This window comes from Coregonus clupeaformis, chromosome 18 (genome assembly GCF_020615455.1).
Source record: "Coregonus clupeaformis isolate EN_2021a chromosome 18, ASM2061545v1, whole genome shotgun sequence".
NCBI classification, from domain to species: Eukaryota; Metazoa; Chordata; class Actinopteri; order Salmoniformes; family Salmonidae; genus Coregonus; species Coregonus clupeaformis.
The window spans coordinates 43,844,024-43,871,909 of record NC_059209.1 but is presented as its reverse complement, the minus strand read 5'-3'; the positions used below and the strand labels follow the sequence as shown (position 1 = coordinate 43,871,909).

At 46.7% G+C, this 27,886-nt stretch overlaps 1 protein-coding gene across 1 annotated transcript in view; it reads left to right on the top strand.

The window, feature by feature from the left end:
• The first annotated feature begins 375 nt into the window (after window positions 1-375).
• The window catches only part of dapk1 (death-associated protein kinase 1), a 220,429-nt gene continuing 192,918 nt past the window's right edge, over window positions 376-27,886 (top strand). The window contains exons 1-2 of the mRNA XM_045226878.1: window positions 376-532; window positions 1,137-1,371. Coding sequence (XP_045082813.1) covers window positions 1,310-1,371 — 62 coding nt within the window. The 5' untranslated portion in view covers window positions 376-532; window positions 1,137-1,309. The remainder of the gene's footprint in view (window positions 533-1,136; window positions 1,372-27,886) is intronic.

The following is a 27,886-nucleotide window of genomic DNA, read 5'->3' as shown; positions in this document are numbered from 1 at the left end:
GCGAGTTTTCATTGATGCTCTGTCAATTAGCCTACTAGGTTACCATGTGTACCTGCGTCGGGTTAATATGCCTACTATTTTGGCCAAATAAATTGATTGTTTAAAAAGTGATATCTATATATTTTGTCAACTATTTTCATAATTTTTGCCATCTGTACATTTTGTAAATGCTTAACTCTGGATCCATTCTTCTCAACTTCAGTGTTAAATTCCGAAATGTTTGCACCTGCATCTATGGCAGAGGCAGTACAACGCTCACATTACACTATTTAATAGGAATGTAATTAGTGTAAGTTTCCAGTTGCATGAGGAAAGTCATTCTCTGCCGCCCCTTGCGGCCCAGGACCCTACTACATGCAGTGGAACACACTGCCCACACACCATTAGGAGCCCGCTACAGTGTTACAATCCTTCCTTCCATTTCCTGCAACATTCCGTTTTTATGTTCTTTGAAAGGATACGCCACTTTGTTTCAGCGCCTCGGATAAGACATTAGCCTGTCTTCTACATTGACACGGACGGCTGGGAGATGGTAAGACGCTTTCTTCTATTATCGATACGTTTACATTTTCCAACGAATGTGAGAAGCCTAGTCGGGGGGCAACTATCCAAATTATTGGGTAATAAGAAGGGCCAAAATCAATTTTAGTTGATTACCAATCAAGCTATATGAAATAAAGCAGCTGTATTTGTTTACTAGGGCTTTTATCCGCTGTTGAAACGGCTAAACACCTGCTCTGGGGTAGAAAATGAAGATTTGACTTAGCAAGAACAATATAGTCATATTTCTTTCACTGGCAGCGAGAGCTACTCCCGAACACATACCAGTCGTTTCCTTGGCTATTCCAAGCCTTTCAGTCGGCTATCTATGCTTCACCTGTAGCCGACGACTGTGGAGTATACTCCATTTTCTTATTAATGGCACGGTACTGAAAGGTAGACGTGCTTCATGGAAAACTAGAGAGAGAAAAGCGAGACCAGTGAGTGAAAGTCGTGACGTCTCACAAAGCAAGGTGCAGCTTTTTTCCCCCAAGTGAGACATCTCTTTGTTGAAGAATGTGTTTATGCCAACTCGGTGCACCGTAGAAACGTTACACAACAATATGTACACTAACCATCTTGCATTTCACCTCTAGAATTAAAGGAGCCGATATGAGGAGGGTCCGTGGCCAGGTACTATTGGGTCGGTTAACTGGGACAGGGATGAAAGGCTGCTGAAAGAAGAAGAAGAAGGAGGAGGAGGTGGAGGTGGTGGTGTGTATGCTGCTGTGTTGAATCCTCTGCTTGGGAGCAAGAAGCGCCTTCCAACATGACTGGGTTCAACCAGCAGAATGTTGAGGAATATTATGAGATGGGAGATGAGCTGGGGAGGTAAGTTATATGCTGTAAATTAACACTACCAACAGTATCTAAGGCTGTACTGTGGTGGTCTGTCTGGTGGAGTGCTTCCTGTGCAACCACAAGATCATAATATTACGTGTGTGTGTTAGATTATGGACCATTGATTATGGTCAGTTATATTATCCAAAGACCGACTGCAACCCCTCTATAGGCTCTCTCTGTCACAATCTCTTAGTTATGCAAAGCATCATTAGTATTATCCTGTCATCTCTGATTGGGGGGTAGATGTTGCAACCAGAGTGATATAATACTGATTATGGGCAGAAAGACGCCAACCTTTCCTTTCATTTCTCTCACAGAATCTCAGAGTTACAAATCCTTATGAAGTTTAATCTGATGACTAGATGTTCTGGCTGGTTATCGTGTGTAATTATATGATAAGGCCCACAGAGATCATATTACATTAATAGGGATTCTATATGTAATTCTATGATAAGGCCTACAGAGATCATACTGCATTAATAGGGATTCTATATGTAATTATATGATAAGGCCCACAGAGATCATACTACATTAATAGTCCAGTGTAGCTCAGTTGGTAGAGCATGGTGCTTGCAACACCAGGGTTGTGGGTTCGATTCCCGCGGGGGAGCAGTATGAAAATATATGCACTCACTAACTGTAAGTCCCTCTGGATAAGAGCGTCTGCTAAATGACTAAACTGTAAATGGAATTTATAGGGATTCTATATGTAATTCTATGGTTAGCGTAGGTCCCATACCGGTAAGATATTCCATCTACTTTCACCCCTGATTATATCTCACGCCTCCACTCCATATAATGTTATCTGACTGTACTCTCATGATGCCAGGATGCTGCAGGGGCTGAGAGGATGTCATAGAGAGAATGATTCCTGATGCATTACTGGGGTGTGTAGCCTACATTATGTGGGTAGGTAAGGCTACATTTAAGCTTGACTTGGCTTTATCCTTCTCACCATGCTAAGCAAAGAAAGCACCTCCCTGACTCCGGTCTCCCTGCCTCTCGGTCTCCCTGCCTCTCGGTCTCCCTGCCTCTCAGTCTCCCTGCCTCTCAGTCTCCCTGCCTCTCGGTCTCCCTGCCTCTCGGTCTCCCTGCCTCTCGGTCTCCCTGCCTCTCGGTCTCCCTGCCTCTCGGTCTCCCTGCCTCTCGGTCTCCCTGCCTCTCGGTCTCCCTGCCTCTCAGTCTCCTGCCTCTCGGTCTCCTGCCTCTCGGTCTCCCTGCCTCTCGGTCTCCCTGCCTCTCGGTCTCCCTGCCTCTCGGTCTCCCTGCCTCTCGGTCTCCCTGCCTCTCGGTCTCCCTGCCTCTCAGTCTCCCTGCCTCTCGGTCTCCCTGCCTCCCCGTCTCCCTGCCTCCCAGTCTCCCTGCCTCCCCGTCTCCCTGCCTCCCGGTCTCCCTGCCTCCCGGTCTCCCTGCCTCTCGGTCTCCCTGCCTCCCGGTCTCCCTGCCTCCCGGCCTCCCTGCCTCCCTGCCTCCCGGTCTCCCTGCCTTCTGTCTCCCTGCCTCCCGGCCTCCCGGCCTCCCTGCCTTCTGTCTCCCTGCCTCCCTGCCTTCTGTCTCCCTGCCTCCCGGCCTCCCTGCCTCCCTGCCTTCTGTCTCCCTGCCTCCCGGTCTCCCTGCCTTCTGTCTCCCTGCCTCCCGGCCTCCCGGCCTCCCTGCCTTCTGTCTCCCTGCCTCCCTGCCTTCTGTCTCCCTGCCTCCCGGTCTCCCTGCCTCCTGATCCCCCAAGTGTCTGGTTGGAATGAGGCCCGTTTGGAGATTGGGGAAATGATCTAAGCAGAGTGGAGTCAGTGGTGCTAGAGTAGCCATGCATGAGAAGACCAACCACCTCACTGTAATGAATGAGTTAGCTTGGCTATCTATGCCCACTCCCAGCCCTGATTTAACCATAGACACTGTAATGAATGAGTTAGCTTGGCTATCTATGCCCACTCCCAGCCCTGATTTAACCATAGACACTGTAATGAATGAGTTAGCTTGGCTATCTATGCCCACTCCCAGCCCTGATTTAACCATAGACACTGTAATGAATGAGTTAGCTTGGCTATCTATGCCCACTCCCAGCCCTGATTTAACCATAGACACTGTAATGAATGAGTTAGCTTGGCTATCTATGCCCACTCCCAGCCCTGATTTAACCATAGACACTGTAATGAATGAGTTAGCTTGGCTATCTATGCCCACTCCCAGCCCTGATTTAACCATAGACACTGTAATGAATGAGTTAGCTTGGCTATCTATGCCCACTCCCAGCCCTGATTTAACCATAGACACTGTAATGAATGAGTTAGCTTGGCTATCTATGCCCACTCCCAGCCCTGATTTAACCATAGACACTGTAATGAATGAGTTAGCTTGGCTATCTATGCCCACTCCCAGCCCTGATTTAACCATAGACACTGTAATGAATGAGTTAGCTTGGCTATCTATGCCCACTCCCAGCCCTGATTTAACCATAGACACTGTAATGAATGAGTTAGCTTGGCTATCTATGCCCACTCCCAGCCCTGATTTAACCATAGACACTGTAATGAATGAGTTAGCTTGGCTATCTATGCCCACTCCCAGCCCTGATTTAACCATAGACACTGTGCCGAAGGTTCTATACATTTTGTGAAAGCTGGTACGTAGACGTTTCCACTTCACAATAACAGCACTTACAGTTGACCGGGGGCAGCTCTAGCAGGGCAGACATTTGACGAACTGACTTGTTGGAAAGGTGGCATCCTATGACGGTGCCACGTTGAAAGTCACTGAGCTCTTCAGTACAGGCCATTCTACTGCCAATGTTTGTCTATGGATATTGCATGGCTGTGTGCTCAAATGTATACACCTGTCAGCAAAGGGTGTGGCTGAAGTAGCCGAATCCACTAATTTAAAGGGGTGTCCACAAACTTTTGTATATATAGTGTACTTCTAGTGGCTACTGGGTTAATCTCAGATACAGTCTGGAACAGAGTGGAGCTGAAGTTTGGTGCGAAGTGATTCACAACATGTGTTGACAAAACCAACATGGAATTATTTTTTATTTTATTTGTAAAAACCTAAGAAGTGTAGGTTAGCAACAACAGCCGTGAAGTGGTAGGCCACACAAGCTCACAGAACGGGACCGCCGAGTGCTGTAGCGCATGAAAATGGTCTGTCCTCAGTTGCAACACTCACTACCGAGTTTCAAACTGCATCTGGAAGCAAGGTCAGCACAATAACTGTTCATCGGGAGCTTCATGAACTGGGTTTCCATGGCCGAGCAGCGGCACACAAGCCTAAGATCACCATGCGCAATGCCAAGCGTCGGCTGGAGTGGTGTAAAGCTCACCGCCATTGCACTCTGGAGCAGTGGAAATGTGTTCCCTGGAGTGATTAATCACGTTTTACCATATGGTAGTCCGACGGACGAATCCGGGTTAGGCGGATGCCAGGGGAACGCTACCTGCCCCAATGCATAGTGCCAACTGTAAAGTTTGGTGGAGGAAGAATAATGGTCTGGGGCTGTTTTTCATGGTTCGGACTAGGCCCCTTAGTTCCAGTGAAGGGAAATATTAACGCTACAGTATACAATGACATTCTAGACGATTCTGTGCTTCCAACTTTGTGGCAACAGTTTGGGGAAGGCCCTTTCCTGTTTCAACATGAGAATGCCCCCTTGCACAAAGTGAGGTCCATACAGAAATGGTTTGTCGAGGTCGGTGTGGAAGAACTTGACTGGCCTACAAAGAGCCCTGACCTCGACCCCATCAAACACCTTTGGGATGAATTGGAACGCCGACTGCAAGCCAGGCCTAATCGTCCAACATCAGTGCCCGACCTCACTAATGCTCTTGTGGCTGAATGGAAGCAAGTCCCCTCAGCAATGTTCCAACATCTAGTGGAAAGCCTTCCCAGAAGAGTGGAGGCTGTTATAGCAGCAAAGTGGGGACCAACTCCATATTAATGCCCATGATTTTGGAATGAGATGTTTGACGAGCAGGTGTCCACATACTTTTGGTCATGTAGTGTATCTCTGCTGTCTGTACTGATAAAAAGTTGTTGATGTTCCAGAAGTCTGCAAGGCTGAAAAGACCCGAACTGACTAGCTGAGGCCTTGGCTAATTACTTATCAGAGGGTTTCAAGGTTCTTGTTGGTTCTCTGAGTCTAGGGAGTTCTAGCAGTCAGTTACACATCCTCCTGCTCTGGGGCTGCATCTCAATTATTGCTTCCTCTTCCCAAGGTGTTCACTTGTTCACTTGTTCCCTTCTCCGATTTGAAAGGAAATGACTGGTATAAATCATAAATATGGTGGAAACTCCCACAAGCCCATGCCTCAACCAATCCAGTACTGAACGCAGCCCATGCCTCAACCAATCCAGTACTGAACGCAGCCCATGCCTCAACCAATCCAGTACTGAACGCAGCCCATGCCTCAACCAATCCAGTACTGAACGCAGCCCATGCCTCAACCAATCCAGTACTGAACGCAGCCCATGCCTCAACCAATCCAGTACTGAACGCAGCCCATGCCTCAACCAATCCAGTACTGAACGCAGCCCATGCCTCAACCAATCCAGTACTGAACGCAGCCCATGCCTCAACCAATCCAGTACTGAACGCAGCCCATGCCTCAACCAATCCAGTACTGAACGCAGCCCATGCCTCAACCAATCCAGTACTGAACGCAGCCCATGCCTCAACCAATCCAGTACTGAACGAGAGATTATTGGGATGCAGCCCATGCCTCATAAGAACGGTTGTGTAGGAGGGGCCAGATCTTTTGTTCGGCCCCTTTTAGTGGCGTTGAAGCGTTTAATAGCCCCGCGGCGGTGGCGTGCTGCTTGGACCATGTGGTTAAACAGACACACCCACCTTTGAATCCCTGGGTAGGTGGGCAGGGTGGACATGAGGGGGCACTGCCCATTCTCCCAGCTTCTGGACATCAGAACAGAGATCACTAACCTCCCATTTGGATGAAGATTTTCTACTTCAATGAGTTGACAGCTGTTGATGTTGAAGTGGTCGGATGACGCGGATGCTAATCTACAGGTCTGTTTTGCACAGGCTGGAATATGTTCCGGGATTCATCCAATGGCATTGAGGAGATCCGTCACCAGCTGCTGCTGCTCTGTCTATTATCTCTGTATAGTCACTTCACCCCTACCTACATGTACAAATTACCTAGACTAACCTGTACCCCCGCATTTTGACTCGTTACCGGTATCCCCTGTATATAGCCTCGTTATTGTTATTTTATTGTGTTACTTTTTTTACTTTAGTTATTTAGTAAATATTTTCTTAACTCTATTTTTCGGCTCCCTGGCGAGTAAATAAACCGTCTTTACCCTCCGTTCTATTGGCCAATCAATGAGCTCCGTTCTATTGGCCAATCAATGAGCTCCGTTCTATTGGCCAATCAATCACTAGAGAACAAACTGGATGAGCTCCGTTCCAGACTAGCCTATCAATCACTAGAGAACATACTGGATGAGCTCCGTTCCAGACTATCCTATCAATCACTAGAGAATAAACTGGATGAGCTCCGTTCCAGACTATCCTATCAATCACTAGAGAACATACTGGATGAGCTCCGTTCCAGACTATCCTATCAATCACTAGAGAATAAACTGGATGAGCTCCGTTCCAGACTATCCTATCAACGGGACCGGAAAAACTGTAATATTCTATGTTTCTCGGTGTGTGTCTCTTTGTTAATAACAGCTGGTCCGTAATCTCTGTTAAAGTCTCTAGGTTTTCCTCCCCTGAGTTAGAATACCTCATGACCCCACTATCTACCAAGAGACTTCATCTATATTTTTCATAGCTGTCTCTTTACCACCTCAAACTGATGCTGGCACTAAGACCGTACTCAACAAGCTGAATAGGGCCATAAGCAAACAAGAAAATGCACATTGTGTTTCTCGTAGCCAGTGATTTTAACGCAGGAAAACTGAAATCCATCTTACCTAATTTTTACCAGCATGTCACCTGTGTAACTAGAGGTGAAAAAAAACTCTAGATCACCTTTACTCCACACACAGAGACGCATACAAAGCTCTCCCTCGCCCTCCATTTGGCAAATCTGACCATAACTCTATCCTCCTGATTCCTGTTTACAAGCAAAAACTCAAACAGGAAGTACCAGTGACTCGCTCAATACAGAAGTGGTCTGATGAAGCGGAAGCTAAGCTACAGGACTGTTTCTCTACCACAGACTGGAATATGTTCAGGATTCATCTGATGACATTGAGGAGTTTACCGCACCAGTCACAGGCTTCATTAATAAGTGCATCGACGACGTCGTCCCCACAGTGACCGTACGTACCTACCCCAACCAGAAGCCATGGATTACAGGCAACATCCGCACTGAGCTTAAGGGTAGAGCTGCCGCTTTCAAGGAGCGGGACACTAATCTGGACGCTTATAAGAAATCTCTCTATGCCCTCCGACGAACCATCAAACAGTCAAAACATCAATACAGGACTAAGATTGAATCCTACTAAGCTGGGTCTGACACTCGTCGGATGTTGCAGGGCTTGCAAACTATCACCGATTACAAACATTCACAAGGCTGCAAGGCCGCGGGGCCAGACTGATTACCAGGGACCTCTCCCCGACCCAGTCTGATTACCAGGGACCTCTCCCCGACCCAGTCTGATTACCAGGGACCTCTCCCCGACCCAGTCTGATTACCAGGGACCTCTCCCTGACCCAGTCTGATTACCAGGGACCTCTCCCCGACCCAGTCTGATTACCAGGGACCTCTCCCTGACCCAGTCTGATTACCAGGGACCTCTCCCTGACCCAGTCTGATTACCAGGGACCTCTCCCCGACCCAGACTGATTACCAGGGACCTCTCCCTGACCCAGTCTGATTACCAGGGACCTCTCCCTGACCCAGTCTGATTACCAGGGACCTCTCCCTGACCCAGTCTGATTACCAGGGACCTCTCCCTGACCCAGACTGATTACCAGGGACCTCTCCCCGACCCAGTCTGATTACCAGGGCCTCTCCCCGACCCAGACTGATTACCAGGGACCTCTCCCCGACCCGGACCTCTCCCCGACCCAGTCTGATTACCAGGGACCTCTCCCTGACCCAGTCTGATTACCAGGGACCTCTCCCCGACCCAGTCTGATTACCAGGGACCTCTCCCCGACCCGGACCTCTCCCCGACCCAGTCTGATTACCAGGGACCTCTCCCTGACCCAGTCTGATTACCAGGGACCTCTCCCTGACCCAGTCTGATTACCAGGGACCTCTCCCCGACCCAGTCTGATTACCAGGGACCTCTCCCCGACCCGGACCTCTCCCTGACCCAGACTGATTACCAGGGACCTCTCCCCGACCCAGTCTGATTACCAGGGACCTCTCCCCGACCCAGTCTGATTACCAGGGACCTCTCCCCGACCCAGTCTGATTACCAGGGACCTCTCCCCGACCCAGTCTGATTACCAGGGACCTCTCCCCGACCCAGTCTGATTACCAGGGACCTCTCCCGACCCAGTCTGATTACCAGGGACCTCTCCCCGACCCAGTCTGATTACCAGGGCCTCTCCCCGACCCAGACTGATTACCAGGGACCTCTCCCCGACCCGGACCTCTCCCCGACCCAGTCTGATTACCAGGGACCTCTCCCTGACCCAGACTGATTACCAGGGACCTCTCCCTGACCCAGTCTGATTACCAGGGACCTCTCCCCGACCCAGTCTGATTACCAGGAACCTCTCCCCGACCCAGTCTGATTACCAGGGACCTCTCCCCGACCCAGTCTGATTACCAGGGACCTCTCCCCGACCCAGTCTGATTACCAGGGACCTCTCCCCGACCCAGTCTGATTACCAGGGACCTCTCCCCGACCCAGTCTGATTACCAGGGACCTCTCCCCGACCCAGACTGATTACCAGGGACCTCTCCCTGACCCAGACTGATTACCAGGGACCTCTCCCCGACCCAGTCTGATTACCAGGGACCTCTCCCCGACCCAGACTGATTACCAGGGACCTCTCCCCGACCCAGACTGATTACCAGGGACCTCTCCCTGACCCAGTCTGATTACCAGGGACCTCTCCCCGACCCAGTCTGATTACCAGGGACCTCTCCCTGACCCAGACTGATTACCAGGGACCTCTCCCTGACCCAGACTGATTACCAGGGACCTCTCCCCGACCCAGTCTGATTACCAGGGACCTCTCCCCGACCCAGTCTGATTACCAGGGACCTCTCCCTGACCCAGTCTGTCATAGGTGCCTTCAGAATGTTTTCACACTCCTTTACTTTTTCAAAGTTTTGTGTTACAAAGTGGGATTAAAATGGATTGAATTGTTATTTTTGAATAAACGATCTACACAAAATACTCTGTCAAAGTGGAATAATTCTTTTTGTTTTTGTTTTGATCTTTCTTGATTAGAATTATTATTCAACCCCCTGAGTCAATATGAATCACCTTTGGCAGCTGTGAGTCTTATTTCTTAAAGAAATTCTTCAAGCTCTGTCAAGTTGGTTGTTGATCATTGCTAGACTGCAAATTTCTTGCCATAGATTTTCAAGCAGATTTAAGTCAAAACTGTAACTGGGCCACTCAGGAACATTCACTGTCTTCTTGGTAAGCAACTCCAGTGTAGATTTGGCCTTGTTTTGTAGGTTACTGTCCTGCCGAAAGGTGAATTTGCCTCCCAGTGTCAGTTGGAAGCAGACTGGACCAAGTTGTCCTCAGCTTTGCTCTATTCCGTTTCATTTTATCCACCGATAACATGATGCTTGGAAATATGAAGAGTACAAACACAAGCCTTTGTGTTCAGGCCAAAGTTAATTTCTTTACTACATTGTTTTGCAGTTTTACTTTAGTGCCTTGTTGCAAACAGGATGCATGTTCTGGAAATTGTTTATTCTGTACAGGCTTCCTTCTTTTCTCTCTGTCATTTAGGTTAGTATTGTGGAGTAACTACAATGTTGTTGATCCATCCTCAGTTTTCTCCTATCACAGCCATTAAACTCTGTAACTGTTTTAAAGTCACCATTAGCCTCATGGTGAAATCCCTGAGTAGTTTCCTTCCTCTCTGGCAAATGAGTTAGGAAGAAGGCTTGTATCTTTGTAGTAACTGGGTGTATTGATACACCATCCAAAGTGTAATTAATAACTTCACCGTGCTCAAAGGGTTATTCAATGTCTGCTTTTAATTTGTACCCATCTACCAATAGGTGCCCTTCTTTGTGAGGCATTGGAAAACCTCCCTGGTCTTTGTGGTTGAATCTGTGTTTGAAATTCACTGCTCGACTGAGGGACCTTACAGATAATTTAATGTGTGGGGTACAGAGATGAGGTAGTCATAATTATGTTAAACACTTATTATTGCACACAGAGTGAGTCCATGCAACTTATTATGTGGCTTGTTAAGCACATTTTTACTCCTGAACTTATTTAGGCTTGCCATAACAAAAGGGTTGAATACTTATTGACTCAAGACATTTCAGCTTTTAATTGTTTATTAATTTGTAAACATTTTTGGAAACGTAATTCCACTTTGACATTATGGGGTATTGTGTGTAGGCCAGTGACAAAATGTGGAAAACGTCAAGGGGTGTGAATACTTTCTGAAGGCACTGTATATGTGTATTAAAGTAGTCAAAAGTTGAGTATTTAGTCCCATATTGCACGCAATGATTACATCAAGCTTGGGACTGTACAAAGTTGTTGGATGCATTTGTTGTTTGCTTTGGATAAGCCTGTATCTTTGTAGTAACTGGGTGTATTGATACACCATCCAAAGTGTAATTAATAACTTCACCGTGCTCAAAGGGATATTCAATGTCTGATTTTTTATTTATTTTTATCCATCTACATTTACAGTTTAGTCATTTAGCAGACACTCTTATCCAGAGCGACTTACAGTTAGTGAGTGCATACATTTTCATACTGGCCCCCCGTGGGAATCTACCAATCAGTGCCCTTCTTTGTGAGGCATTGGAAAACCTCCCTGGTCTTTATGGTTGAATCTGTGTTTGCAATTCAATGCTCGACTGCGACACCTTACAATTATCTGTATGTGTGGGGTACAGAGATGAGGTAGTCATTCAAATCATGTTAAACACTTATTGCACACAGATTTGTACTCCTGATCTTACACTGAACAAAAATATAAACACAACATGCAACAATTTCAAAGATTTTACTGAGTTACAGTTCATATAAGGAAATCAGTCAATTGAAATAAATGATTTAGGCTCTAATCTATGGATTTCACATGATTGGGAATACAGATATGCATCTGTTAGCGAGTAGGGCGTGGATCAGAAAACCAGTCAGTATCTGGTGTGACCACCATTTGCCTCATGCAGCGTGACACATCTCCTTCACATAGAGTTGATCAGGCTGTTGATTGTGGCCTGTGGAATGTTGTCCCACTCCTCTTCAATGGCTGTGAGAAGTTGCTGGATATTGGCGGGAACTGCAACACGCTGTCGTACACGTCGATCCAGAGCATCCCAAACTTGCTCAATGGGTGACATGTCTGGTGAATATGCAGGCCATGGAAGATTTTTAAAAATGTCAGCTTCCAGGAATTGTGTACAGATCCTTGCGACATGGGGCCGTGCATTATCATGAGGTGGTGGCGGCTGATGAATGACACGACAATGGGCCTCAGGATCTCGTCACTGTATCCCTGTGCATTCAAATTGCTATCGATAAAATGCAATTGTGTTCGTTGTCCGTAGCTTATGCCTGCCCATACCATAACCCCACCGCCACTATGGGGCACTCTGTTCACAACGTTGATATCAGCAAACCGCTCGCCCACACAATGCCATCACAACGCCATACACGCTGTCTGCCATCTGCCTGGTACAGTTGAAACTGGGATTCATCCGTGAAGAGCTTGAACACTTCTCCAGCGTGCCAGTGGTCATCGAAGGTGAGCCTTTGTCCACTGAAGTCGGTTACGACGGCGAACTTCAGTCAGGTCAAGACCTTCTTTGGTTGTGCAAACCCACCATTTCATCAGAAGATCCCACAGGTGAAGAAGCTGGATGTGGAGGTCCTGGGCTGGCGTGGTTACATGTGGCCTGCGGTTGTGTGGCCGGTTGGATGTACTGCCAAATTCTCTAAAATGACGTTGGAGGCAGATTTTGGTAGAGAAATAAACATTAAATTATCTGGCAACAGCTCTGGTGGGCATTCCTGCGGTCAGCATGCCAATTGCATCTGTGGCATTGAGTTGTCACAAAACTGCACATTTTATTGGCCTTCCCCAGGTGCACCTTTAATGATTATGCTGTTTAATCAGCTTCTTGATATGCCACAACTGTCAAGTTGCAATGGAGAAGTGCTCACTAACAGGGATATGCAAAACATTTTAGAGAAGTAAGCTTTTTGTATATGTAACATTTCTGGGATCTTTTATTTCAGCTCATGAAACCAACTTTACATGTTGCGTTTTATATTTTTGTTCAGTATATTTAGGCTTGCCATAACAAAGGTGTTGAATACTTATTGACTCAAGACATTTCAGCTTTATTATGAGGTATTGTGTTTAGGGAAGTAATGACAAATCTCAATGTAATCCATTTTCACAACATCATGTGGGAAACAGTCAAGGGGTGTGGCTACTTTCTGAAGGCACGGTTTCAAGCAGACTACCCATAGTTCCTCAAGAACGCCAAGGTAACCTGTCTAAATGACTACCGACCCGTAGCACTCACGTCTGTAGCCATAACATGCTTTGAAAGCCTGGTCATGGCTCACATCAACACCATCATCCCAGACGACAACCTGGACCCACTCCAATTCACATACAACAGAGGGGGAGGGGGAGGGGGGGGGGGGGGGGGGGGGGTACAGTACATTCAGAAAGTATTCAATTAGTTTTTCCCCTCATCAATCTACACACAACACCCCATAATGACAAAGCAAAAACAGGTTTTTAGAAATCACATTTACATAAGTATTCAGACCCTTTATTCAGTACTTTGTTGAAGCACCTTTGGCAGCGATTACAGCCTCGAGTCTTCTTGGATATGACGCTACAATCTTGGCACACCTGGTATTTGGGGAGTTTCTCCCATTCTTCTCTGCAGATCCTCTCAAGCTCTGTCAGGTTTGATGGGGAGCGTCGCTGCACAGCTATTTTCAGGTCTCTCCAGAGATGTTTGATCGGGTTCAAGTCCGGGCTCGGGCTGGGCCACTCAAGGACATTCAGAGACTTGTCCCGAAGCCACTCCTGCGTTGTCTTGGCTGTGTGCTTAGGGTCGTTGTCCTGTTGGAAGGTGAACCTTCGCCCCAGTCTGAGGTCCTGAGTGCTCTGGAGCAGGTTTTCATCAAGGATCTCTCTGTACTTTCCTCCATTTAATATTTCCATCGATCCTGACTAGTCTCCCAGTCCCTGCCGCTGAAAAACATCCCCACAGCATGATAGTGCCACCACCATGCTTCACCATAGGGATGGTGCCAGGTTTCCTCCATACGTGACGCTTGGCATTCAAGCCAAAGAGTTCAATCTTGGTTTCATCAGGCCAGAGAATCTTGTTTCTCATGGTCTGAGAGTCCTTTAGGTGCCTTTTGGCAAACTCCAAGCCGGCTGTCATGTGCCTTTTACTGACGAGTGGCTTCCGTCTGGCCACTCTACCATAAAGGCCTGATTGGTGGAGTGCTGCAGAGATGGTTGTCCTTCTGGAAGGTTCTCCACTCTCCACAGAGGAACTCTGGAGCTCTGTCAGAGTGACCATCGGGTTCTTGGTCACCTCCCTGACCAAGGCCCTTCTCCCTCAATTGCTCAGTCTGGCCGGGTGGCCAGCTCTAGGAAGAGTCTTGGTGGTTCCAAACTTCTTCCATTTAAGAATGATGGAGGCCACTGTGTTCTTGGGGACCTTCAATGCTGCATAAATGTTTTGGTACCCTTCCCAAGATCTGTGTCTCTACACAATCCTGTCTCGGAGCTCTACGGACAATTTATTTTACCTCATGGCTTGGTTTTTGCTCTGACATGCACTGTCAACTGTGTGCCTTTCCAAATGATGTCCAATCAATTGAATTTACAGCAGGTGGACTCCAATCAAGTTGTAGAAACATCTCAAGGATGATCAATGGAGACAGGATTCCCCTGAGCTCAATTTCGAGTCTCATAGCAAAGGGTCTGTATACTTGTGTAAATAAGGTATTTGTTTTTTATTTTAATACATTTGCAAACATTTGTAAAAACAAAAAAAAAAAAAACAAGTTTTCATTTTGTCATTATGGGGTAGTGTGTGTAGATTTAGGATTATTATAATTTTTTTAACCATTTTTGAATAAGGCTGTAACGTAACAAAATGTGGAAAAAGGGAAGGGGTCTGAATACTTTCCGAATGCACTCTATATTGATAAATGTCACCTTGTCTTGGAGATTTATACAGTTATCAAAACGTCACGTCAAGCCTACACGAAACACATTTCTAAAATCCCCTATGGGAAAAATGAATGGTGGAAAAACGATTGGAACCATTTCAATGTTTTAACCGCTAGGTTTTATGGGTATTATGACTCATACTTTAGCACTCTATAGTGCCCTCCAAGCTCATCACTAAGCTAAGGACCCTGGGACTGAACACCTCCCTCTACTACTGGATCCTGGACTTCCTGACGGGCCGCCCCCAGGTGGTGAGGGGGCGGCCATATTCTGGTCATAGTCCCTGGTCATAGTGTTGGTCATAGTCCCTGGTCATAGTTTTGGTCATAGTCCCTGGCCATAGTCCCTGGTCATAGTGTTGGTCATAGTCCCTGTCATAGTGTTGGCCATAGTCCATGGCCATAGTCCCTGGTCATAGTGTTGGTGATAGTCCCTGGTCATAGTTTTGGTCATAGTCCCTGGTCATAGTGTTGGTCATAGTCCCTGGTCATAGTGTTGGTCATAGTCCCTGGTCATAGTGTTGGTCATAGTCCCTGGCCATAGTCCCTGGTCATAGTGTTGGTCATAGTCCCTGGTCATAGTTTTGGTCATAGTCCCTGGTCATAGTCCCTGGTCATAGTGTTGGCCATAGTCCCTGGCCATAGTGTTGGTCATAGTCCCTGGCCATAGTCCCTGGTCATAGTGTTGGTCATAGTCCCTGGCCATAGTCCCTGGCCATAGTCCCTGGTCATAGTCCCTGGCCATAGTCCCTGGTCATAGTCCCTGGCCATAGTCCCTGGCCATAGTCCCTGGCCATAGTCCCTGGCCATAGTCCCTGGCCATAGTCCCTGGCCATAGTCCCTGGCCATAGTCCCTGGTCATAGTCCCTGGCCATAGTTCCTGGTCATAGTCCCTGGCCATAGTCCCTGGCCATAGTCCCTGGCCATAGTCCCTGGCCATAGTCCCTGGCCATAGTCCCTGGCCATAGTCCCTGGCCATAGTCCCTGGCCATAGTCCCTGGCCATAGTCCTTGGTCATAGTTCCTGGTCATAGTTCCTGGTCATAGTTCCTGGTCATAGTCCCTGGCCATAGTCCCTGGTCATAGTCCCTGGCCATAGTGTTGGTCATAGTCCCTGGCCATAGTCCCTGGTCATAGTCCCTGGCCATAGTGTTGGTCATAGTTCCTGGTCATAGTTCCTGGTCATAGTCCCTGGCCATAGTCCCTGGCCATAGTCCCTGGTCATAGTCCCTGGTCATAGTCCCTGGCCATAGTGTTGGTCATAGTCCCTGGCCATAGTTCCTGGTCATAGTCCCTGGTCATAGGGAATGTGGTGCCATTTGTTATACTGCACTGGTCTGACCATGGTCTGTGTAGAAAGCTGGTATGGCAGTTACTGGCATCGGTACATTAGAGTTGGTATCTATCCACTTTGATTCTAAATAATCGAATGGATTGATCAGAGGAGCTCTTTGTATAAAAGATATTGATGAGTCTGCTCTGTGGGGAGATCACTGCAGGGTCCTCATCAGTCAGCCTATAGCGTCACCATTTAGTATTAACATGATCTCAGTGGTGTGTGTTGGTCTCTGTATTAACATGATCTCAGTGGTGTGTGTTGGTCTCTGTATTAACATGATCTCAGTGGTGTGTGTTGGTCTCTGTATGAACATGATCTCAGTGGTGTGTGTTGGTCTCTGTATTAACATGATCTCAGTGGTGTGTGTTGGTCTCTGTATTAACATGATCTCAGTGGTGTGTGTTGGTCTCTGTATTAACATGATCTCAGTGGTGTGTGTTGGTCTCTGTATTAACATGATCTCAGTGGTGTGTGTTGGTCTCTGTATTAACATGATCTCAGTGGTGTGTGTTGGTCTCTGTATGAACATGATCTCAGTGGTGTGTGTTGGTCTCTGTATGAACATGATCTCAGTGGTGTGTGTTGGTCTCTGTATTAACATGATCTCAGTGGTGTGTGTTGGTCTCTGTATTAACATGATCTCAGTGGTGTGTGTTGGTCTCTGTATTAACATGATCTCAGTGGTGTGTGTTGGTCTCTGTATTAACATGATCTCAGTGGTGTGTGTTGGTCTCTGTATTAACATGATCTCAGTGGTGTGTGTTGGTCTCTGTATTAACATGATCTCAGTGGTGTGTGTTGGTCTCTGTATTAACATGATCTCAGTGGTGTGTGTTGGTCTCTGTATTAACATGATCTCAGTGGTGTGTGTTGGTCTCTGTATTAACATGATCTCAGTGGTGTGTGTTGGTCTCTGTATTAACATGATCTCAGTGGTGTGTGTTGGTCTCTGTATTAACATGATCTCAGTGGTGTGTGTTGGTCTCTGTATTAACATGATCTCAGTGGTGTGTGTTGGTCTCTGTATTAACATGATCTCAGTGGTGTGTGTTGGTCTCTGTATTAACATGATCTCAGTGGTGTGTGTTGGTCTCTGTATTAACATGATCTCAGTGGTGTGTGTTGGTCTCTGTATGAACATGATCTCAGTGGTGTGTGTTGGTCTCTGTATGAACATGATCTCAGTGGTGTGTGTTGGTCTCTGTATTAACATGATCTCAGTGGTGTGTGTTGGTCTCTGTATTAACATGATCTCAGTGGTGTGTGTTTGCGTTAGCATGTCGCTGTAATATGCTGCGTCAGATCTGCAGCTAGACTGACTGCCTCCGTCTGACTAGCACTAATTGGGCTCCGTGTGTGTGTGTGTGTGTGTGTGTGTGTGTGTGTGTGTGTGTGTGTGTGTGTGTAAGGGCCCTCCACAGGGTGGTGGTGTACTCGAAGGCCCTTACTGAGCTGAATCTTAAACCCTGAGGGTTTACTGTACTGTACTATACACAGAGATGGACTTCAATGGCAGTGAGTTGGATGGACTTCAATGCTAGAGTGAGTTGGATGGACTTCAATGCTAGAGTGAGTTGGATGTACTTCAGTGGCAGTGAGTTGGATGTACTTCAGTGGCAGTGAGTTGGATGTAATTCAGTGGCAGTGAGTTGGATGTACTTCAGTGGCAGTGAGTTGGATGTACTTCAGTGGCAGTGAGTTGGATGTACTGCAGAGTGAGTTGGATGTACTGCAGAGTGAGTTGGATGTACTTCAGTGGCAGTGAGTTGGATGTACTTCAGTGGCAGTGAGTTGGATGTAATTCAGTGGCAGTGAGTTGGATGTACTTCAGTGGCAGTGAGTTGGATGTACTTCAGTGGCAGTGAGTTGGATGTACTGCAGAGTGAGTTGGATGTACTGCAGAGTGAGTTGGATGTACTTCAGTGGCAGTGAGTTGGATGTACTTCAGAGTGAGTAGGATGTACTTCAGAGTGAGTAGGATGTACTTCAGAGTGAGTTGGATGTACTTCAGAGTGAGTTGGATGTACTTCAGAGTGAGTTGGATGTACTTCAGAGTGAGTAGGATGTACTTCAGAGTGAGTTGGATGTACTTCAGTGGCAGAGTGAGTTGGATGTACTTCAGTGGCAGAGTGAGTTGGATGTACTTCAGTGGCAGAGTGAGTTGGATGTACTTCAGTGGCAGAGTGAGTTGGATGTACTTCAGTGGCAGAGTGAGTTGGATGTACTTCAGTGGCAGTGAGTTGGATGTACTTCAGTGGCAGTGAGTTGGATGTACTTCAGTGGCAGAGTGAGTTGGATGTACTTCAGTGGCAGAGTGAGTTGGATGTACTTCAGTGGCAGAGTGAGTTGGATGTACTTCAGTGGCAGAGTGAGTTGGATGTACTTCAGTGGCAGAGTGAGTTGGATGTACTTCAGTGGCAGAGTGAGTTGGATGTACTGCAGAGTGAGTTGGATGTACTTCAGTGGCAGTGAGTTGGATGTAATTCAGTGGCAGTGAGTTGGATGTACTTCAGTGGCAGTGAGTTGGATGTACTTCAGTGGCAGTGAGTTGGATGTACTTCAGTGGCAGTGAGTTGGATGTACTGCAGAGTGAGTTGGATGTACTTCAGTGGCAGTGAGTTGGATGTACTTCAGTGGCAGTGAGTTGGATGTACTTCAGAGTGAGTAGGATGTACTTCAGAGTGAGTAGGATGTACTTCAGAGTGAGTTGGATGTACTTCAGAGTGAGTTGGATGTACTTCAGAGTGAGTTGGATGTACTTCAGAGTGAGTTGGATGTACTTCAGAGTGAGTTGGATGTACTTCAGAGTGAGTTGGATGTACTTCAGAGTGAGTAGGATGTACTTCAGAGTGAGTAGGATGTACTTCAGAGTGAGTTGGATGTACTTCAGTGGCAGAGTGAGTTGGATGTACTTCAGTGGCAGAGTGAGTTGGATGTACTTCAGTGGCAGAGTGAGTTGGATGTACTTCAGTGGCAGAGTGAGTTGGATGTACTTCAGTGGCAGAGTGAGTTGGATGTACTTCAGTGGCAGTGAGTTGGATGTACTTCAGTGGCAGAGTGAGTTGGATGTACTTCAGTGGCAGAGTGAGTTGGATGTACTTCAGTGGCAGAGTGAGTTGGATGTACTTCAGTGGCAGAGTGAGTTGGATGTACTTCAGTGGCAGAGTGAGTTGGATGTACTGCAGAGTGAGTTGGATGTACTTCAGTGGCAGAGTGCGTTGCTGAACTGAACCTTCCAAATGACCCCCAGCGCCCCTTAAAGCAGATGGAGAGGAGGGACCGAGACATGCAGGGTGTTTCCCACCCACTGACCCAGTTTCCCCTGACATGACAATGCCCAATGTGATGCCACAGCTCGTCATAGTCTGGGACTGAGAGATGCACTGCTGTTCAGGGATACAGCGTGGAAGCTGGAGGGTGGGATCCATTGGAGTGGTGGTAGTACCTGCAGTCTGTCTCCAGACGTGATGGAGCCTTCTAGAAGGAGCAGTCAGGCTTTACATGCACTTTGAAGGATTCATCTCTACATTGAGTGGAGGAGAATTGGAGCTCTGGCATCTGTGCTAAGTGTGTGTGTGTGTGTGTGTGTGTGTGTGTGTGTGTGTGTGTGTGTGTGTGTAGCTTACAGTAGAATGGGTCTGTCTGTTAACATCCCAATAACAGAGGTCATCTGATCCTCCACCTTTAACACCTGCCTTGTCCGTCTGACTCCTGACTGTGATCCAAAGGATTAACAAATATTCTAAATGATGATTTCTTAACTAAATATACAAATTAACATTATTTATAAACATTTTATTTGTGGTTTACATGATAACCACCAAAATACAACTATATCCTCTATAAAAGTCATGTAAAGAAACACTTTATGACGATGAGAGCTTGTTATGATGCTAGCTAAACATTTTCTTACTGAAACCATAATGTGAATTACACAGTTACTCAAAATACAAAATGTGCAATTTAATTTACCGGTTTCTTCATCTGCGGGATCATCTGAGACCAGCCACCCGGACAGCTGATGAAACTGTAGGTTTGCACAACCGAAGAATTTCTGCACAAACTGTCAGAAACCGTCTCAGGGAAGCTCATCTGCGTGCTCGTCGTCCTCACCAGGGTCTTGACCTGACTGCAGTTCGTAACCGACTTCAGTGGGCAAATGCTCGCCGTCGATGGCCACTGGCATGCTGGAGAATCCCCGTTTCAACTGTACCGGGCAGATGGCAGACAGCGTGTGGGCAAGCAGTTTGCTGATATCAACGTTGTGAACAGAGTGCCCCACGGTGGCGGTGGGATTATGGTATGGGCAGGCAGGCATAAGCTACGGACAACGAACACAATTGCATTTTATTGATGGTAATTTGAACGCACAGAGATACCGTGATGAGATCCTGAGGCCCATTGTTGTGCCATTCATCCACCGCCATCACCCCATGTTTCAGCATGATAATGCACAGGCCCATGTCGCAAGGATCTGTAGACAATTCCTGGAAGCTGAAAATGCCCCAGTTCTTCCATGGCCTGCCTACTCACCAGACATGTCACCCATTGAGCATGTTTGGGATGCTCTGGATCAACGTGTACGACAGCGTGTTGCAGTTCACACCAATATCTAGCAACTTCACACAGCCATTGAAGAGGAGTGGGACAACATTCCACAGGCCACAATCAACAGCCTGATCAACTCTACTCTACAAGATGTGTCGCGCTGCGTGAGGCAAATAGTGAAATACTGACTGGTTTTCTGATTCTTTTTTAAGGTATCTGTGACCAACAGATGCATATCTGTATTCCCAGTCGTGAAATCCATAATTAATTTATTTCAATTGACTGATTTCCTTTATATGAACTGTAACTTTTTGAAATTATAGCATGTTGCATTAATATTGTAGCCATTTCATCTGCAAATGGCATGCTCTGGTGACTGGAAATGTTCATGCAGGAAAATGCTTGCTAGAATGCTTTTAGTCACACGCATGTTCTAATTTAGCTAGCTAGTAAACGGTCTTATCCCATGAATGCAAGCAAGCACATGGCCTGAATGATAGATCTTCCCCAACTGTCTTACTGTTTGCAGATTGCATACATGTCCACTAACATACTAGATCAAGACAGTAACAGTGTTATTTCTGTATCAAGGATGAGTCAGAGTTCAGTGAGATGAGTTCACTTTGACGCCAGTCTAGTGTTCGCACATAAGTAGTACAGATTGCTTGCTAGATGGCTAGCTAGGCTAACTTCCTCTCTGGCTAGCTAGGCTAACTTCCTCTCTGGCTAGCTAGGCTAACTTCCTCTCTGGCTAGCTAGGCTAACTTCCTCTCTGGCTAGCTAGGCTAACTTCCTCTCTGGCTAGCTAGGCTAACTTCCTCTCTGGCTAGCTAGGCTAACTTCCTCTCTGGCTAGCTAGGCTAACTTCCTCTCTGGCTAGCTAGGCTAACTTCCTCTCTGGCTAGCTAGGCTAACTTCCTCTCTGGCTAGCTAGGCTAACTTCCTCTCTGGCTAGCTAGCCAGCTAACGTTAACTAAGTGAGCATGTGATGAGGACAGGGCTGCTTGCTTGGTGAAGTGTACTTTTGTATATTTACTTACACTGTGTCTGGCTGTGGCAAGCTACTCACCGTCAAACCACCATGCCCACTCTCTCACGTCGTGACCTACAGGCTGAATGATGTTCAATGAGCAGCTCATATAGCGCCCTCTTAAGGCAACCATTGAACATTTATAAACATGACCTAAATGAGCAGATGCATTTCTTCATTCTATGTGTATAATATCGGCGCCTTTTCAGTGGAATAAAGACCGATACAAATATTTTTGTGAAAGGTTAATATCTGTGATAATATCGGTAAAAATTGGATGTGAGACATGGACGGCCGACCCTTAAAACAACTGTTGTCCTTTCACATAAAATGCATACAACGCATTTTGAAAGTGACCTAGCAGGACCGTGTTCCACACTAAGAAATCCTCCAGAGGAGAAGCAACTGCAGGAGCACTGAGGCGTCCATCACACCACCAGCTTAGATGGCTGGGCCGTCCGGATGCCAGAGGATCGCCTGCCGTGAAAGCTGCTGTACAAACAGCTACAACTGGGCTGTCACTCTGCAGGTGGGCAGGAAAAGCGGAAAGAGCTGATGACTATAGAAGTGTGGGATAAACCCTGGGCTGTCACTCTGCAGGTGGGCAGGAAAAGCGGAAAGAGCTGATGACTATAGAAGTGTGGGATAAACCCTGGGCTGTCACTCTGCAGGTGGGCAGGAAAAGCGGAAAGAGCTGATGACTATAGAAGTGTGGGATAAACCCTGGGCTGTCACTCTGCAGGTGGGCAGGAAAAGCGGAAAGAGCTGATGACTATAGAAGTGTGGGATAAACCCTGGGCTGTCACTCTGCAGGTGGGCAGGAAAAGCGGAAAGAGCTGATGACTATAGAAGTGTGGGATAAACCCTGGGCTGTCACTCTGCAGGTGGGCAGGAAAAGCGGAAAGAGCTGATGACTATAGAAGTGTGGGATAAACCCTGGGCTGTCACTCTGCAGGTGGGCAGGAAAAGCGGAAAGAGCTGATGACTATAGAAGTGTGGGATAAACCCTGGGCTGTCACTCTGCAGGTGGGCAGGAAAAGCGGAAAGAGCTGATGACTATAGAAGTGTGGGATAAACCCTGGGCTGTCACTCTGCAGGTGGGCAGGAAAAGCGGAAAGAGCTGATGACTATAGAAGTGTGGGATAAACCCTGGGCTGTCACTCTGCAGGTGGGCAGGAAAAGCGGAAAGAGCTGATGACTATAGAAGTGTGGGATAAACCCTGGGCTGTCACTCTGCAGGTGGGCAGGAAAAGCGGAAAGAGCTGATGACTATAGAAGTGTGGGATAAACCCTGCCTCCCTTGAGACTGTTGCTGCGTACCGACCGTTCCACCTGGCGCGGCCTCTGCCATCAAGGAGACTGTTGCTGCGTACCGACCGTTCCACCTGGCGCGGCCTCTGCCATCAAGGAGACTGTTGCTGCGTACCGACCGTTCCACCTGGCGCGGCCTCTGCCATCAAGGAGACTGTTGCTGCGTACCGACCGTTCCACCTGGCGCGGCCTCTGCCATCAAGGAGACTGTTGCTGCGTACCGACCGTTCCACCTGGCGCGGCCTCTGCCATCAAGGAGACTGTTGCTGCGTACCGACCGTTCCACCTGGCGCGGCCTCTGCCATCAAGGAGACTGTTGCTGCGTACCGACCGTTCCACCTGGCGCGGCCTCTGCCATCAAGGAGACTGTTGCTGCGTACCGACCGTTCCACCTGGCGCGGCCTCTGCCATCAAGGAGACTGTTGCTGCGTACCGACCGTTCCACCTGCCGCGGCCTCTGCCATCAAGGAGACTGTTGCTGCGTACCGACCGTTCCACCTGGCGCGGCCTCTGCCATCAAGGAGACTGTTGCTGCGTACCGACCGTTCCACCTGGCGCGGCCTCTGCCATCAAGGAGACTGTTGCTGCGTACCGACCGTTCCACCTGGCGCGGCCTCTGCCATCAAGGAGACTGTTGCTGCGTACCGACCGTTCCACCTGCCATCAAGGAGTCAGTTGCTGCGTACCGACCGTTCCACCTGGCGCGGCCTCTGCCATCAAGGAGACTGTTGCTGCGTACCGACCGTTCCACCTGGCGCGGCCTCTGCCATCAAGGAGATTGTTGCTGCGTACCGACCGTTCCACCTGGCGCGGCCTCTGCCATCAAGGAGTCAGTTGTGGTAGCAGTGAGGAGAGAGGTGTGTGTGTGTGTGTGTGTGTGTGTGGTAGCAGTGAGGAAAGAGGTGTGTGTGTGTGTGTGTGTGTGGTAGCAGTGAGGAGAGAGGTGTGTGTGGTATCAGTGAGGAAAGAGGTGTGTGTGTGTGTGTGTGTGTGGTAGCAGTGAGGAGAGGTGTGTGTGTGGTCTAAGGCAGGCTGGATGTTGTTGTTGTTGTTATTTTGTCTCTCACTGTTCAAATAAACCTACCATGAAAATTATAGACTGATCATGTCTTTGTCAGTGGGCAAACGTACAAAATCAGCAGGGGATCAAATACTTTTTTTCCCCTCACAGTATATATCACCTTAAATGCTGCCTGGCCAATGCAGATGTCGGATTGCCCCCAGATGACCAAGGCAATTCTCTCTCCAGAATGCACTTCTCTCTCCAGAATGCGCTCTTTCGCGCCAATTTGTGCACATTCATTGTTTCATAACTTCAGTGTGTGAATTGTTTGCGTTTGATTGTTAGTGTCTATCAATTCCCCATTACATATATCACCAGTAGTACATTTACCTTTAATTCCTATCATTTCTGATCTACAATGTTTGTTACTTTGGTTACGGTAATTTATTTTTAATGCATTCAATATTATTATTCCAGTCTTCCCGTTCTCATTGTCGGAGTGGACACATTGTTTGCAGAGTGCACAACTCAGTATTTCTGATTGGCTTAATGCACCCCCACTAATGACCTGTGGAGCTTCTCAAAGTAATGTTTTCTTCACCTCAAACAGCAAGCAAACAAAGTCTGTTTTTACGTCCATTGATAATGACAATAGTTCCTCAATGTATTTGAAAAATCTTTCCAGCTCTCTCCCTTTGGATAACCACTCAGTGTGAAAGGGAAAAATGTCATGCTCTGATCCAGTGGAAACGTCATAAAATAGGCCTACCTGATTACTTCTTATCAGTGTTCCGGTACTCATTTTGGGTGCTGGTACTGTTTATATTTAGGTGCAGGAGCTCCATAATACTTTTGAGCTAATATTCTATAAGAGGAACAGGAGCTCAAGCAGTAGAACATTTGAGGTGCCGATACTCCGCTCCGGTGAGCTCCTGCCCAAGTCAAGCACTGCTTCTTATCCCTTGTGCAAACAGCCTACAGCTGTGTCTGTCCCGAGCTCACTGGCGGGGAAACTCTGAGGGCCAATAATATTTTATATAATGTCGCTAGGGAAAGCTTCGGGCCTGACCCACGTTTAAAGTTGATACAATGTTTGTTGCAGACAGGCCATGTGTAGCCAATGTGATTTATAGAATAATTATTTTTATCAGGATATTTTCTACCTGCAGGCTGCAATGTTTTTATTTGTTTGCTTTATGTAGGCTATTTTTACACAGTTGGCAATATAAGTTACTTTTAGATTTGTATCATTTTCATTTAGATTTGGATATAATTTGGATTAACCACATTACAATGATTTTGAGATATGAAGACGTTATTATAAATTAAATGAAACTGTTTCACGAAAATGTGCATATGAAAACCATAACTGGCACACAGATCGGTAGAAGTGGTAAGATAAATTGGCATTCCATATGAGAAAGGTTGCCGACTCCTCGTGTAGCCTATTACCGACAACTTCAGGAGAGTAATGGCAGAATCTGAGAAAGCCAGCAGGAGTGGGAGGAGAATAGTTGGTTAAGGTTAAGTTCAGGTTAAGTTTTTTTTAAATATTTTTTTGGGTTATCTAGATCTCTGGCGCCCTCTTGAGGCAGTTGTCATATTTCATCAAACCGTAAACTTTAAGCATCAGACAAGCTCAATGCATATAGGGGATTTTTATAAAAAATGTGTGTTTAAAGATTTCGAACAGACAACTTTCGGTCGACCTACGTTAAATACACATTAAGATACAAAACACAGTCAATTAAAACAAACACATTCTTCATTATAAAAATCCTCTGTCAGCTGTCTGAATTGCCCTAGGGACACCAAAGCATCCAATCGAAAAGTATTTTGGAGATTATTCCAAACATAGGGTGCAAGGAAGTTAAAGGCTGATTTACCTAAATCAAAGGAGTCTCCAGAGTTAACCAACCCTGTGAACACCAAAGGAGTCTCCATAGTTAACCAACCATGTGAACACCAAATGAGTCTCCAGTGTTAACCAACCCTGTGAACACCAAAGGAGTCTCCAGAGTTAACCAACCCTGTGTATGGGTGTGATAACTAGTCATTTTAAATCTTAACAGTGATGTCAGGTAAGTTGGAAGCTTACGGAGCAGGGCTTTGTAAACAAAAAGAGTGTAATGATGTGATCTACGTGTCTTAAAGACGTCCAGCCAACCTTTCGGTAAAGAACGCAGTGATGAGTAATAGAACTGTCTCCTGTGATAAAACGAAGGGCGCTGTGATAAAACGAAGGGCGCTATGAACAACGGCCTCCAGGGGTTTAAGAGGAGAGGCAGCTGCTCTTTGATGGACACTATATCATAGCGCACTTCGTTTTTGCACGAATGACTGTAAGTCGCTTTGGATAAAAGCGTCTGCTAAATGGCATATTATTATTATTATTATTATAACATCTGAAAGTTTTGACACTCACCACTGCATCCTTTATCATAAAGTTGGTTGGACCTCGCTAAAAACACGTAGGTCACTTCATTATTCTGTTTTTGTTTATAAAGCCTGACTCAATAAACTACCAATTTACTTAACATCATTGTTGAAATATAGAAACTCTGATTACAACCTTAGATAACAGGGTTGGTTAATGCTGGAGACTCCACGTGTATCCACAGAGTTGGGTAAATCAGCCTTTTCCTACCAGGCCGCTATCACGTGGAATAATCTCCAAGTAACGTTTAATTTGGATGTGTTGTAGTCTCTGGGTCAGTTTAGGAGAAAGTCTAGGGATTTTTATATTGATAAATGTGTTTTGTTTTGTTTGATTGTTTATTGTGCATATAATATTTGCTATTTATTTAAATGTTGTTTTTTAAATTGTGTATCATTTTCTTGTCTGCATTGTTCCCAGGGCACATTTACAAATGAGACTTAGGTCTCAATGTGTTTTTCCCTGGTTAAATAAAAGTTAAATCATTAGTCCCACTAGCCTAGCCTAGCCACACAGTGTTGATTCATCATTAGTCCCACTAGCCTAGCCTAGCCACATAGTGTTGATTCATCATTAGTCCCACTAGCCTAGCCTAGCCACATAGTGTTGATTCATCATTAGTCCCACTAGCCTAGCCACATAGTGTTGATTCATCATTAGTCCCACTAGCCTAGCCTAGCCACATAGTGTTGATTCATCATTAGTCCCACTAGCCTAGCCTAGCCACATAGTGTTGATTCATCATTAGTCCCACTAGCCTAGCCACATAGTGTTGATTCATCATTAGTCCCACTAGCCTAGCCTAGCCACATAGTGTTGATTCATCATTAGTCCCACTAGCCTAGCCTAGCCACATAGTGTTGATTCATCATTAGTCCCACTAGCCTAGCCACATAGTGTTGACTCATCATTAGTCCCACTAGCCTAGCCTAGCCACATAGTGTTGATTCATCATTAGTCCCACTAGCCTAGCCTAGCCACATAGTGTTGATTCATCATTAGTCCCACTAGCCTAGCCACATAGTGTTGACTCATCATTAGTCCCACTAGCCTAGCCACATAGTGTTGACTCATCATTAGTCCCACTAGCCTAGCCACATAGTGTTGATTCATCATTAGTCCCACTAGCCTAGCCTAGCCACATAGTGTTGATTCATCATTAGTCCCACTAGCCTAGCCACATAGTGTTGATTCATCATTAGTCCCACTAGCCTAGCCACATAGTGTTGATTCATCATTAGTCCCACTAGCCTAGCCTAGCCTAGCCACATAGTGTTGACTCATCATTAGTCCCACTAGCCTAGCCACATAGTGTTGATTCATCATTAGTCCCACTAGCCTAGCCACATAGTGTTGATTCATCATTAGTCCCACTAGCCTAGCCACATAGTGTTGATTCATCATTAGTCCCACTAGCCTAGCCTAGACACATAGTGTTGATTCATCATTAGTCCCACTAGCCTAGCCACATAGTGTTGATTCATCATTA